This window comes from Patiria miniata, unplaced genomic scaffold, assembly GCF_015706575.1.
Source record: "Patiria miniata isolate m_02_andy unplaced genomic scaffold, ASM1570657v1 HiC_scaffold_28, whole genome shotgun sequence".
NCBI lineage: Eukaryota > Metazoa > Echinodermata > Asteroidea > Valvatida > Asterinidae > Patiria > Patiria miniata.
Window position 1 is genome coordinate 6716408 of NW_024037067.1, and position 15075 is coordinate 6731482.

General features: G+C 40.2%; 1 protein-coding gene across 3 annotated transcripts in view; it reads left to right on the top strand.

Annotated features, from left to right (window-relative positions):
• LOC119734831 (mannosylglucosyl-3-phosphoglycerate phosphatase-like) overlaps positions 1 to 10970 on the top strand; it is a 66944-nt gene extending 55974 nt beyond the window's left edge. For 2 of the 3 annotated variants that reach the window (XM_038208407.1, XM_038208406.1), the window contains exons 13-16: positions 170 to 378; positions 6156 to 6349; positions 8066 to 8224; positions 9166 to 9381. In XM_038208407.1, the coding sequence (XP_038064335.1) occupies positions 170 to 378; positions 6156 to 6349; positions 8066 to 8224; positions 9166 to 9381 (778 nt within the window). Of the gene's footprint in view, positions 1 to 169; positions 379 to 6155; positions 6350 to 8065; positions 8225 to 9165 lie in introns of all 3 variants that reach the window. The other variant, XM_038208405.1, reaches the window with a different exon arrangement.
• Positions 10971 to 15075: the final 4105 nt, after the last annotated feature.

Here is a 15075-nt window from a genome sequence, read left to right on the forward strand (position 1 = left end):
GAGCAACAAGCATGCGTGTTTGGAACATTTTTAACACTGTGCAATGCGTGCTTGATTGCGTAAAATTTGCAGTTGCAGTTTTTCTACAGAGATGGCCGTCATTGAGTGAGCCCTATTACAGGGTGCTGCATGGTCTAAAGTGGTATGTCTCTTTCTACTTAATATGAAGACGTCACAGTTTAATGCGTCAGGCCAGCCTAGACCTGGCCGAGAGGGCCCAGTGCACCATCTCACCAACAGTGGAGGGACGCATCTTCCATCTGACCCAAGAAGAGCGCCACCACTTGACGGATCGCCAATCGCAGTTCATACTTGATTACAAGGAGGAACTTGAGATACAGCTGACGGACAATAACAACACTCCATTGCATTACGCTGGTATGAGTCAGTGCTATTGTGGCCTATAACAGGGTGTCCAAAAAAAAAAAACACCTCAAAGCACCCTCTTTTTCACAGGTTTTTAAAAAATACAACAGAAATCTTGATACGTATTTGACAAGTTTAGTTCCTTAGCTTTCCTACGACAAAACATCTTTTGAATTAGAAAAACATTTAGTGAGTTATGGTCACTAAAAAAAGTGCGTCTTTTTTTTGGGGGGGGGTTCCATGGTCTGAATTTCCACTTACAAGGATTGTAATGGATTTGGAGTGAAGGAAATTTTGCTGTCTTAATTTCGTAATTTTGTTTGTTTGTTTGTTTTTATTTTTTTGTGGGCAAAAATTGTCATTTCTCTCTTTGGAAGAATGGTAGTCCTGAAAAGGACTGTTCTGTATAACTTCTTAGGTGTTTATTGTTCTGCTGTGCCCTCTGCTTGCTTTTTTGTTTTAAGCAAATGCTTGATTATAAATTTCCATTACAGAAAATACCTCACCTCTGTTTACCTACATTTGCATATCAGCGCGCATGCGCACAAACATTCGCTGAAAAGAATAGCGCCCAAGCCACACCCTCATTGTCCACTGCATGCCCCAAGCCCACAAAGGACCCTGTAACCTAATAGCTCGTCCTAGTTTTTTCAGCGACGCGTAGCGTCAACACGTACAAATTAACTGTACTCGCTGTGCCTGTTAAAAAAAACAAAAAAAACATGGCGGCCTCCGCCAAAAAAAGTAAACTATTACTGTTAGCCCAAGTCATTCTTCTAAAGGAAATTAAATCACCCTCCATCGTACACTCCAAGCGTGATATTTACGCCACTTCAACCGGATTTAATCCCCGGGTTCGACGGTAGGAAATACCCCGGGAATAGGCACGTCTCTCCAGCGAGAGTCACTGCAAGATTTCCGGAAAATCCCGCCACTACGACCGGGTCTACATGTAATTCCCGGGCTCGACGGTAGGAAACACCCCGGGAACAAGCACTTCTCTCCAGAGAGAGTCACTGCAAGATTCCCGGAAAATCCCGCACATTCGACGGTCTACTAGTACTACAGCACATGCAAGCAGCGGAATCAGAGATCGCCACTCATGTGCTTGCGGGTAGGCGAGGCTTGGCGTTCAAAACCCAATGGTCCCTCGGTAATTCGACCAGCCCGCCTGGTCACAGAGGCGGGGCACCACCCACCACCGCCTTCTTCATCAACACTACACGCAAGTACAGACGTACACCATGATCAAGCTTTCCGGGCGAGCCCGAGATTTCTCCATCGCCTTCGATAGAATCAACACTAAGTGGGCTTTTTTGTGTATTTTAAATATTTACTTTATTGTGAACACTGGATTTAAATGAACTGAAATTTCAAATTTTGAGAACATTTACAAGGACGGGGCCATGCATGCCACGCGATATCGACACGTGGTGCGGTGCAGCATGGCTACATGTACACATGGAACCAGACTTGCCATATGTACGTGGTTTTGCCCTACAGAGGGCGCACTTTCTTAAGTGACCTTCATGACTTTGCGTTACCGATGGGTACTCGTCGATCGTCTTGGGATTTCTCCACACTCTTTGAAGGATTTTGGGGTTCCTTTTTAACTCGGAGACTAGGATTCCATTCTACCGTGGATTTTTCATCCAAGGTACACACCGTCGTGAGGTTTTTCAACATGACTTCAGCAGTTAATCTTACCAACTGCTCGACTGTCCACGGCACTGGGATTTGACCCGGCGCGGACCGCCTTCCGAGCCCAGCCTGTTTGCGGTTCCAACTTGCGTTTTCAATTGGACTCGGACGGAGGATTGACTTCGGACATTCGGGCCGATTGGATTGTGATTAGTTATTCTTTGGAGTCGTCTCCCATGTTCGAGATTGCCTTCTGGGTTTTCTCTTATAATGTTATTTATTCAGTGAAAATGCGTGATAACACTACAGCCTTGCCGCCTTTCCATTAGCAGCACTCGACCGGCTATCGGTAAGCTTTCAGTTTCTCCATCCTATAACAGTGGGTTGGTCCTTTTGAGCATGTTCATATTACAGGCTCACATGTATCTACGCTCAAGCTACCTTTGGATAGTACTTTTTAGTAGGATGCAACCTGATGCCACTTTAGTTTGATATCATTACAAGATTGTTACTCAAACGTTACTGGCGTCTGGATGCAGCATTCTTTCCCTGCTTCTTCCCAATATATACGATTGGGTTGGGGTTTGTTGTGTAGGAGGATTCCTTATTTGGATTCTTTGATATTCTGTCATTTGAATATCTTGCTTAGCTGGCCTGTTTATATATTCATCAGCCTGTTGGGATGCTTCGTTGATTTTTACAATAGACCAAGGATTATTGCCTTACTCTTCAATCTATCTATGCCACGGGGCCTTCACAGAATATTCTTCTTTGTCTGGTGCCCTTGCAAGTTGCCATGATATCTCCCTTAACTGATACAGTTTTTATTGGAGATTTTATCATTCTGCTTTATTGTCTAGATTGGTGGAATTGCATTTGGACTTATTGCTAATTCTGGCTATTGGGCATTTTTGTCTCGAATGAATGTTTCTTTGCATAATATCAGGTTATATAGCAAGACTATGGTGCAGGATTCCATACTTTGAGATAAGTTAATCCTCATAGGTGCTTGGCATGCATGTACATCTTCTACGTCGGTCTCCAACCGGGTCTCAAACCAGTATGATTCAGCTAGGAGTTTGTAGACCGGCCTTCTCTTCATCCTTGGCTTACAGCAGAATCTCGACATATCTCCACTGCTTCGAGTCTTTAGAACAAGTATTTGTCCTACAGAGTCCGGCCAGATGTGGTTTTATGTAACTTCATACATAAAGGGGTTGTCAGACACTTCTTCGAAGCATTGTTCAGAATTCTTATCTACCTCGGTTATCCCTGACCACGAGCTTCTGCCTCAACATACACTTGTTTGTTGCTTTAGAGAAAGTTATCTTTCCTTAAGGAATGAACTAGACCAGGATACTTCCAACTGGATCAGGTTTCGGCTTACTTCAACCTTTCTCAGTCAGTAGCAGTTTGACGAATGGCAGCCCATTATCAGACTCGACATGCAGCAAGGAATTCAGATGGAAATGCTTTCTACTTCCCTCCAGTCTCTTGAGACGGTTGGTTTGCTGCTTCCATCAATCTTTGGGATACTAATGTCCTTGTACAGTACCCATTCATGGATCATCAGAAGTTGGAGTTCCACATACCTACAAGGTTTCGCTACAGACCTTTGGATTTTCACACCTCCTTTGGGTCTTTATAAGAATCACCGTTGTTGTGACAACATTCCTTTTTACAGCAAAACAGATCTATTTGCTGTGGTACTTAGATGTTAGGCTACAGCAGACCTTACATGTAAATGTATCTCCAGTTTAGCCTTTAACAGTCTACCTTACTCGCACTTGAGGTGGTTTTTCATCTTCAGTATTAAGCTCCTTCAACTTCGTTTCAGGCTTTACTGGGGAAGGTTAAACACAACGTGATGGCATCAGAACCTTCTGGCATCTTGATGATAGACCTAGTTCCCTGGTGCATGACACACAGAAGCTCTGTGCAGCCTTTCCTTTGTCTTCCCATCTACGCTAAGAGTCACCTCCAAAGCGATTCCAGTTACCCATCTTAGCTATGACCCACTGCACCTTTTAGGACTATGTACCAGGTAACTACACCTTCTACCATCGCATTGGGTACCTCGGACAGGGTTTGAGATTCCATCTGGATGGTCATTTAATACCTAGCACTTGGCCAACTATAGAGAGCCAGTTGCATTCCTTCAACTAAAGCTATTGACAGTGCTCAAGACCTGGCATTTGCTCATCCAAAGTCACAATCAAGCTTGTCTTGGTCCGGATGGACAATTCCACAGTTCAGATGTAGTGTACTACTTGCTTCATCCGGGGAACTCGCTCTTTCTTCTTGCCTGTCCACTTTAGAGACACCCAGTTGGCTGTTGCTTTAACGTTTCACCTGGCCAGAAAGAAGGTGTTGAATTCACTTCAACAGAATGATTTCTTCTCCCTTCAGTATTCAGACACAGGTCCTCAACATTCTCAGTATGCTACCAGTACTTGCACCTATCTACATGTATTTACATCCCTTCCAGGCTACCAGCTTCCAATTCCAGCCTTTCGCCAAGTTTATACTCATCCTGTAGTCCTCTGGTCTAGAAGAATCCTTCAGCTTCAACGCGGCAGGAATTCATACATGTAGCTCCTTTTTGGCTACAGCAGCCATAATCCCTTTACTCCTGGACCACCTTGGTCTCACAACAATAATTCTACACGCAGACATTGCTACATGTACATGTACTCTCCATCTTGTACCTGGATGCTTTCATTATCTGAAAGCTACAGTCTTTAGAGTCAGAAGCAAGTTGATTCCCCATGGGGTATGATAGTAGCTGCCAATCCCCGATCTGCATCTGCACCTTCATTTGGGATTTCGCTGACAGTCAATCCAGTTTCAGATATCTACTGTCCAGGGTTACTGATGAACCATAATTGTAGTCCTCTATCAGGGTTCCAATGATACATCTACAGTTTCCTCAAAATCACTCTGATGCACGGCAGGTTTATCAGTTGACCGCCTACTGTAAAGTACCGGTAGATAGGCCTACCATCTTTGGATCCAAGTATCATCATTGGGTCACTCGCCTTAGCCCCTTGCGGAACCAACAGGTACATTGAAACTCTCCTTTCTGTCGGGTTGCGAAACCCATATTCTTACTGGCTGCTGTAGTAGCTTGCCTTAAGAAGGGAATTTCACTAAGTTACCAGGTCATAGCCATTGGCACATGACTGTAAATTTACTTCAAGCCTCTGTGACCATGATCGCTCGATTGTCGGTGCCACCAAAGAGTGCCCTCCCAAAAATCGAGGATCAAAATCTCAAGCTCAGGAAACACCCAGCGTGACAACTTCCTGAACTCAACTGCTTGGAGCCTCCTTTTCAGATACAGGGAACAGGGCTCTCTTTTTCAGGTATCAGAAAAGCGGACTGCCGGAAGAACCCTTACACTGTCACACCTTGCTTATAGCTGTTGTGCAAGCAGAGGGTTGCATTAGCAGAAAGTCTTCAAGGAAACTGCACAATCAGCAGCCCGCAAAGCCCGCAAAGCTCCTTTAGAATAGATCGGCAGCACCCGGGTATGTCTATATAAGCAACCTTTTCATGCCATTTAGAATTGCATGTAGGCCTAGTTTAGACTTTCAAGTACCACTGCATGTCCCTTCCCCCCTTGAGACTTTCGGTGCTACTCTGCAAATGTAGGTAAACAGAGGTGAGGTATTTTCTGTAATGGAATTCCTAAAATCCAAAGGGATTTTCCATTCTAGTAAGAAAATACTCACCTCTGTTTACCATCCCTCCCTTTAAAAAAAAACAAACAAAAAACTAGGACGAGCTGCATGTCCCTTCCCCCCTTGAGACTTTCGGTGCTACTCTGCAAATGTAGGTAAACAGAGGTGAGGTATTTCGCAGAGGTGAGCACAAACATTCGCTGAAAAGAATAGCGCCCAAGCCACACCCTCATTGTCCACTGCATGCCCCAAGCCCACAAAGGACCCTGTAACCTATACAGGGTCCTTTGTGGGCTTGGGGCATGCAGTGGACAATGAGGGTGTGGCTTGGGCGCTATTCTTTTCAGCGAATGTTTGTGCGCATGCGCGCTGATATGCAAATGTAGGTAAACAGAGGTGAGTATTTTCTTACTAGAATGGAAAATCCCTTTGGATTTTAGGAAATTCTGCCTCTTTTGTACACAGCCAAGTCCTACCCACACACCCTGACCACGCCCATCCCTGAGGTGGTGGTATCCAGCGACATGTTCTCTGGTAGTCACGGCAATGAAGATGACGATGATGACATAGCCTCCCCCTCCTCCTCCTTTGTTGCTATCTACGATGACGATGAGATGAGATGCATGTGGACAGCTGTACAGCAAGACGATGTGACGGAGGTAGGCTGTATTCATTGAGCTGTTTTTTTTTGTAATCTTGCAACCGGGGGAAGGAGAATTTGGCCCCCTCCCCCCCCCCCCCCCCCCCCCCCCGCCCGATATAAGTGCTATTTGGTAGGCCAGTAAACATTTTCATGCTCATGCATGCACAGTTTGAGCTCAATCGATTTAGTGTTTGTAAGTATGATCTACAGAATTCCACATATCCATCCATGAATTAGTGCATTTTTCTTTACATGGTCAGTTGAGAGAACAAGACATTTCAGTACCCTGAGAACACTATGTCCTATTTAAATGTAGTTGGTGTCAAAATGTCCATGAGACCGCAGTCCACAAACTGGTAAAGGCTTGGTGACATGGCTAGCCATGCACAATAGTTACAGGCTTGGTGACATGGCTAGCCATGCACAATAGTTAAAGGCTTGGTGACATGGCTAGCCATGCACAATAGTTAGAGCATTTCTAACTGCCCCGTCAAGTGTTTTTGTTATATCACAATTGTAATTATAAGATAGTTGACCAGCCAAACACTATTATAAGATGGAATTTTGCGTCGGGGCGATATAAATCAAATTAGGTTTTGCCCTTCACCGACGTTTTTTAAACACTGTATACTCAGTGTGTTACCTCCCGAGTGAAAGTTGGAAAAAATCACTCGGGTGGGACTCGAACCCACGACCTCCTGCTTTCTAGTGCAGATGTCTTACCACTCGACCACCGAGCTAACGGGATCGGTTGGCCGGTTCGAATCTGATGTACATAGCAGCGGGTACCGCATAAACTATTATAAGATGGAATTTTGCATCGGGGCGATATAAATCAAATTAGGTTTTGCCCTTCACCGACGTTTTTTAAACACTGTATACTCAGTGTGTTACCTCCCGAGTGAAAGTCAGCCAAACACTGTTAAGACTTCAATTTCAAAGGCTGTGGCCTTGTAGTCTGGGGTGTCAAACGCAAAATTGTGTGGGTTATTTAGCACATTGTGGGTTCAAGTACACTCTGAAGGCTGGTTCAGACTTCAAGTAAATTTTTTCAATTTAATCAACATTTATTTCCATAATGCCACAATTTTCATAAAACAGTGTAACAAAGTGAAGTAATAAATAATATTATTAAGATTATACATGTAGATCTTATAGATAAGAAAGAAAGAACAATAAATCAATGGGTAATTATGGAGGCATCTGCTGAAGCCGGGGGCTTATATGGAGATGCCTTGACAAAACCAAACCCAAATAACAACTCAACAAATACAGAGGCAGACTAACAATCGGACAAACATAACTACAATCAAAAGTGATGAATGTAAAGGAAGGGGGAGGCCCTTTTTTCCCCCTCCAAAATGGCCGCCCGACCAGGCTATTTCAGCTGATCAAATAAATAATGGGAAAAAACTCAAACACAATAAAGTTAACAGTAACGAATTAGTGAGCAAACAAAATGAATGATAGACAACAAATTCATTATAATCTTACACAAAATAAACAAACAAAACAATCAAAAGGCAAACAGAAATACACGAAGAAAATGAATTGTAAATGAAGTTTTACTGTGATGTTTGCTGCTACCCTAACAAGTTTTCCATGCACTGAATTTTGCATGGAGTACAGCTTTGAGTCTTGTGGTGTATATGTGTCGTCTTGCAAGATGCTTTGTAAAATACAGTAAAAATGATGTGGATATACTGGCACTATGCTTTCTTGTCCATTTTAGGTGCAAAGACTACACCAGGAGCAGTATGTCAATCTGAGTTTCATGTATGAACAGACCTCGGCCCTTCACGTTGCTGCTGAGCATGATGCATTGAGAGTGGCAGAGTATCTGCTGCAAGAAGCAAAGATGGACCCAGACGTCAGAGATGCAAAGTGCAAGGTAAACTCTGAGCCAGGACTGGTATGGGACAGTGGTGATTTCCTTTTTCCTCTGTCTCTAGTGACCATGGTTCGAATCTCAACTGAAAATCACTGCACTGTGCGGATTGGGTTTGTCTAGCTTCACTTGATACTGTAGGTTTATAAAGGATTAAATTTGTTTGGGGCATTTCCCTGTGTGACATGTGATTCTTGGTTGCATTTTGTGCTGATAAAATCTGGGAGTTCTTTTCTTTAAAATCTTGTGCCAGCATCAAGTATTCAGAGACATTCTACTGTCTGAGTTGTCATTTTTTTATGGAAAAAAGGAGCTATGTATTTTAAGTTTCTTAGTTTTCTTGGGTCCATTTTTATGTGATAGTTTAACCATACAAGTTTCCCGATGTGATAAGGATTGAAGTTGTTCTCAAATATAAGCGATAGAATGTTTTATGGTTTTAATTGTTTCTCAGCTGACTTCTGTCAATCTAAATGGTGTGATTAATTGATTTACGAATGGGAAGAGTTCCGGACAAGTTGCGGGTAGAATCATTTGAGTTGTCCAGAAGATGTTCTGCATTTGTCCCGGACATGTTCCGGGGAAAGTTTCATAAGCAACTGCTTGACTCACCAATACTGATAATTTCATTGCGGGAAGATTACGGGGAAGTTGTTCAGAAACCTGCCAATTATACCCCATACAGTATCTGGAACTTGTCCCGGATATGATTTGACACGGGCCCTTAAGGCAAATTGTGCAGTTTTTTAAACTGTTGAAGACTATGGTAGTACAAAAATGTATACTACCAATTAAATAAAAATCAAATCTTGTTCTCAGGATGTCAATAAGGCATACACATGTAGGACATATTCAACCACACGTTTTGCAGAATTTAGTCTTTTCCAACGTGTTTTGATCAATTTCTAACAGTCTATTGTAAAAATTATATTTACTTTATACAGAACACCCCCTTGATGGTGGCTGCCATAAAAGGCAACCTTGAGATGGCAGAGCTTTTAATTCATAATTCAGCATCTCTAGATACTGTCAATCAGGAGGGGAAATGTCCCAAAGAGTGCTTGCCAGAGAGCTGTTCAAGTCAGTTGATGAGCCTTCTAACTGTCCAGGGTAATGTTGAAGACAACCAGACAACTAGGAAGAATGGAGCTATGCTATAAGTACATGTTTTTTATTAATATTCTTGTCATGTTGAGACTCTCCAGGGTAGCCAAACACAATTTAATATCCAGAAAGCATGAAGCTGTACAGCAAGTCAAGTATCCCTGAAGAGGTCCAAGTCAGTTGATGCACATTCTATCTGTCCAGGGTAATGTAAAAGACAACCAGATAACTAAAAAAATATTGAGTTTCTGTTGTTTCCTTAGCCATGTCTAAATCAGGTGAGGAGCCTCTACAGGGTAGACAAATTCAATCAAACAATAACAATGGCTGGAGCTTTTCTACAAATGAGGGTTCCTTGAAGGATGTCTAGTCCAGGGTAAAAGACATCCAAACTACTCATAAGAAAGAAGCTTAAATCTTCCATCATCAGTTGATCGATTTCTCTTGCGTAACAAGGAAGCATCAAATCCTGCTTTTGGTTGACGTTTCTTTGTAGAACCTTCTACTTAATATGTCTGAGGAACAACACTTTCAAAGTTGAGCCTTGATTTCCTTCCTTTTGTTCATTTTACGGTGTTACAGGGAAAAGGGTGACTAGCTGAATTGAATGAGTTATTATAGCTTCTTTGAACACTGCGCTATTCAAGCTGTGCTAAGGTCTTGAAATACATTCAAGACAATTGAAAGCCTTTCTTAAATTCTACAGACCGAATCCAAGTTACTTAATGTGCCTTCAGAGTCAACTGGGTAATATTCTTGTAAAAAACAAATACACTTTAGTTTTGTTGAAAAAAAAAATAATGCAGGATAAAACTCAACCAGGGTAAGATCTTTTCCTCACTTTTTTAAATCAATATTTTTGCTGCCTTGTAAGTTGAAGGTTTCAAAGGCATTTTGACACACCGTGTTGCCTTTCATAGCGGACCAAAGTATACCTTCTGTTATTTTTAGTCTTAGTCATAGTTCACTTTAAGAAGTGTTTATTTGTAAATAAACAAGCAAATAAAATTGCAGTCCGTTGCTTACTCCGTGACCAAACATTAAATAATTATTTAAAAATGTACATTTGATTGTTATTGTAATTGTTTAAAGAAATTTTGAAGAGTTTTGTTGTTGTTTAATTGCCCACTGAGCCAACTTTATGAGCATTGAGGGTGCAAATATTCACTGTTGTGTGCTAATTGTAATGCTAAGTTTGATAGTGGCAATGAATTGTTTATGTGGAGAATTTATTGTATGAAACCTTCCACAAATTGGGAGTATACATGTAAGTTGCAAGGTAGCATTTGCCAATAAACCTTTTTTTAAAGATGCAATTTGCTTAAGTAAGTTCTTGAATTTTCCAATTTCACAGACGTTTTACAGCCTGACAGTGTTGTAAACATAAAAAGAGCTTATCTTCTCTCCATATCTCCAATGAAAGTGAAGTTTGAGAATTTTATTTCTTCTATTTTACTCTTTTTTGAGGGGGGGGGGTTCATTGTTTGCCTTGAGAGCCGCATGCTGTGTAAGAAACATAGAGGGTAATACATAACAAGTACACACACTCTTGTTTTACTATACTCCCGAGGACATGCTTTGTGTTTTCCTTTGTCCCTGTAATATAACACTCTCCCATAGACTAAGCACACAAACCTACTACAGAGGACTGTTTTGAAAAAAAAGACCCAACTCCCAACATGCCCAAGGACTGAAAGGATCTGTTGTTCTCCCTTTGTGTGTCTGTCCTTGGGGGGGTTATGTAGAACAAGTACACATTGTCTTGTTCCGTAGTTGTGGGGACATACATGTACACTCGTCTGTACGAGGTATTTGTGGGGACCAAAAATGCCGTGGGGACAGCAGAAAGTGCCCATAACTCAGTCCTTATTTGCCTAACAATAAAAAACTTCCCCATAACGCAGTGTAGGCCAGGGCACATTTACATGTTAAAGGCAAACTTTGGGTAGTACCATGCATTTTACCCTTAAAACTCAATTCAAGGTGCACATTAAGTCTGGTAGTGGACTCGGAGTCCACACAAATACTAAAGGCATTGCTCTGTATTGCCTTGCAGCAAGGGTACTTTGGTCGTATAAATTTAAGGTCCAAAGCAGGACATTTTTCTTTGCCCGTTACCTTGACACTTTGTAAGTTACACACTTTGTAATTTACCTCTCAAGCATCATCATGATTAAGAATGGTTTTTCAAATGATTTCTATTTGTCGGGTAGGTAGTTTGATATTCAGCATCACTCTTAGAGGACGACTGCATTAAGGAGTGCATCAGAATTATAAAATCACAGACTGTAGATGTAATTTATAGAATGACCGACTTATAGTTTTCTCTGGTTTGCACGTGGCTGACATCTATTGATGTTTATGAGAGTGTACATGTGTACCAGTGAAGACAGTTCAGTTGAAAGGCCATGGCAATAGTGTGGTGCTGGGAAAGTAAAAGTTACACTTCAGTAATCGCTCCTACATGTACTTTGGATGACTTTAAATTTGTATTTGTTAACCTAAAGTAAGTAACCTGTTACAAGGCAATTTTTAGCATGCCATTTGATATGTTAGCATTACTACATTATATGTAAGCAATAATAAACATTTACGACTTAATATGCATATCTACAAGTGCCTGGCTATATACAAGTATTCAATGCAAGAACGTTTAAATATTATTGGTTTTAACAGTTCAAATTTAATGTGTAAACAGTTTCATAAGTACAATGTATATACATTTGTTGAATTACTTATCTTGTATGTTGCACCTTACTCTTGCTGTTCTGGTGTTAACGTTTGATTATTCATACCAAATTGGTGGGTTAATGTTGGATTAATCTACAGATGCTGTTTACAACTTAAGACTTTTCAAACAACCCATGTTCACTTTCAGCTGTATTATTGTCATTGTGAATATTTCAAGATCTGTGCCTTAAAACGTGTCTTAAAGATGTTATTGTAAGTTGGTCAAGTCCAAGCAATTTTCTCCAGTACAAAGTGAATATTCTGTGTCATTGGGTTATGCAATGATATGGATTACATTAACACATAGAAGCATTTGCCAGATCCAGTGTTTTGTGGGTAGACTGTCATGACTTGGTTTTTACTGTAACTCTAACAGGGTAGAAACACACATCAACTTGGCAAAATTGTTTAAGGTATATGTATTTATGAAATTGTGTCATCTCTGTATTAGCTTTTTTGGTGATGAAATAGGGTGTTTTTTGTTCTTTGATGAAATATTACTCTTCCAAAACAGCCAAACTTTATGCAAGTTTGTAATGTAAATCACATAGATGTATCTGATTTATCAACTATAAGTTTTAAAAGAAAGGGGGGGGGGGGGTTCTTATTTTTACTTTCCAAACATTTTCCTAATCTGCTGAAATTCATTTTAAGGATATGATTTTAAAGACAACTTTGAATGTGTGGACATTTTTAGTAACAGTTTTTCCGAAGATTGGGATGGTGTATTCAAAAACATTCCAACTCAACGTGCTAAAAAAACTCGTGTAAATAATTTACAAATACTCACAGCTGCATTATGTATTTTCATGTATTGCACTTTCTACTAGTTAATTTAGTAGAATAACATTTACTCTGTTCCGTCCGAAATTTCAAGAAACCTCTACTGAAAGCTGTAAATGAGGAGTGCAAAGATATCGTGTTGGGTGTGCTTTCATGCAAATCTGTAACATGTACATGTTCATCATGTATCTCTGCTCCAGTTTCTCTCAAACTATGAAAGACATTATTAATGAGTTATTGTTTATGACAACTTAGAATTTTTAGTGGTTACAAAAATGTGTACATGACAAATACCTTGAAACAACTCATGGTGTTTAATGCACATGCAGCCTTCTTTGCGTTTGCCAGTGGTAGCTTTTTGGATAATGAATTCGAACCAGTTTAAAGGTATAGTCCATCATTAGCTGTTCCCAATTTCAATTGGGAACAGCTATTGTTTTCGTTTAAGGTTTTTTTTTTTCCTTGTTTTTTTCTTTCTTTTTTTAGCTGTTTCGATGTACACATCGAAACAGCTCTTGTTTCTGTTATTTTTTTTTCTATTTTTTTCCCCCACTTTTTTTCTCATAGGATAACACGTGTTTTCGTTCTACAAGTCACTTTTGGCTTTTTTTCAAATCCGATCGACTTCAAACCTGGCACACACTTAGACCACCATCTGAAGATGTATGCCGAATCATGAAGTCATCATGACGTCATCACGTGTCACGTGACGTCATCCTTAAGGAGCATACTATAAGGCCCTATATCTACAGAACCGGAAGTCCGATTTGGTTCAAACTTGGTATGCAAGTATTCCGGGACGTGTTATAGACGAAAATTGCAGTGACGTCATGATGACGTCAACGTGTGATTTTACATAAATTATTCAATTTTTATATCTCATAAAAAGAATGTGGTAAATTCGAAATTCTTTTTGTAACAGGTTTATTAGGTCATAGATAGATGCATAAAATTTCATCAAAAACGTGATTTTTTTAAATTCACATATAAGGGTAGTATGTCGGATCGTTATGAAACTTGGTGGGTAGGTAGGTATAGATAACAGCATCCAAAATCGGAAGTGACGTCATCATGACGTCATCATCTGATTTTTTATGAAATTTTCAAATTGAAATATTTTCTTCAAATTTTGCAAAAATTATATAACATAGGGTCCGATCGACTTCAAACCTGGCACACACTTAAACAACCATCTGAAGATGTATGCCGAAACATGACGTCATCATGACGTCATCATGTGTCACATGACGTCATCCTAAAAGTGCATACTTTAAGGCCCTATATCTACTGAACCAGAGGTCCAAGTGGGTTCAAACTTGGTATGCAAGTATTCCGGGACGTGTTATAGACGAAAATTGCAGTGACGTCACGATGACGTCATCATGTGATTTTATATGAATTATTCAATTTTTGGACCTTTTACTCAAATCTCATCAATGGAACATGGTAAATTCAAAATTCTTTTTGTAACATGTTTGTTAGGTGAAAGATAGATGCACAAAATTTCATAAAATGTGTGACGTCATCATGAGTTCATCAAAAACGTGATTTTGTGATTCACATATAAGGGTATGTCCGATCGTTTTGAAACTTGGTGGGTAGGTAGGTTTAGATAAAAGCATTCAAAATCTGTAGTGACGTCATCATGATGTCATCATCTGATATTTTATGAATTTTTCAGATTTTAATATTTTCTTCAAATTTGGCAAAAATGATATAAAATAGGGTCCGATCGACTTCAAACCTGGCACACACTTAAACCACCATCTGAAGATTCAGGTCGAATCATGACGTCATCATGACATCATCACGTGTCACTTAACGTCATCCTAAAACTGCATAGTTTAAGTTACTATATTTTGAGAACCTGAGTATCAATCTCGGTATGCAGATATTCCAGGAAGTGTTATAGACAAAAATCGCAGTAACGTTACGATGACGATTTTATATGAATTATTCAGTTTTTGGACCTTTTACTCATATCTCATCAATGGAACGTGGTTAATTCGAAATTCTTTTTGCAAAAGGTTTGTTAAGGTCGTAGATAGATTTCAAAAAATGTGTGCCGTCATCATGACGTCATGAATTTCTTTTTTTTTTCATAGGATGGACACTTTTTGTATAGAATACGCATGTACATGTTCATTCGACCTGGATGAAACTCCTTTACGGCAGTCATTAATAAAACAGTCGAAGCAGCTCAGTGTTTGTCCACAAATACATTTCTAGTTTCATTT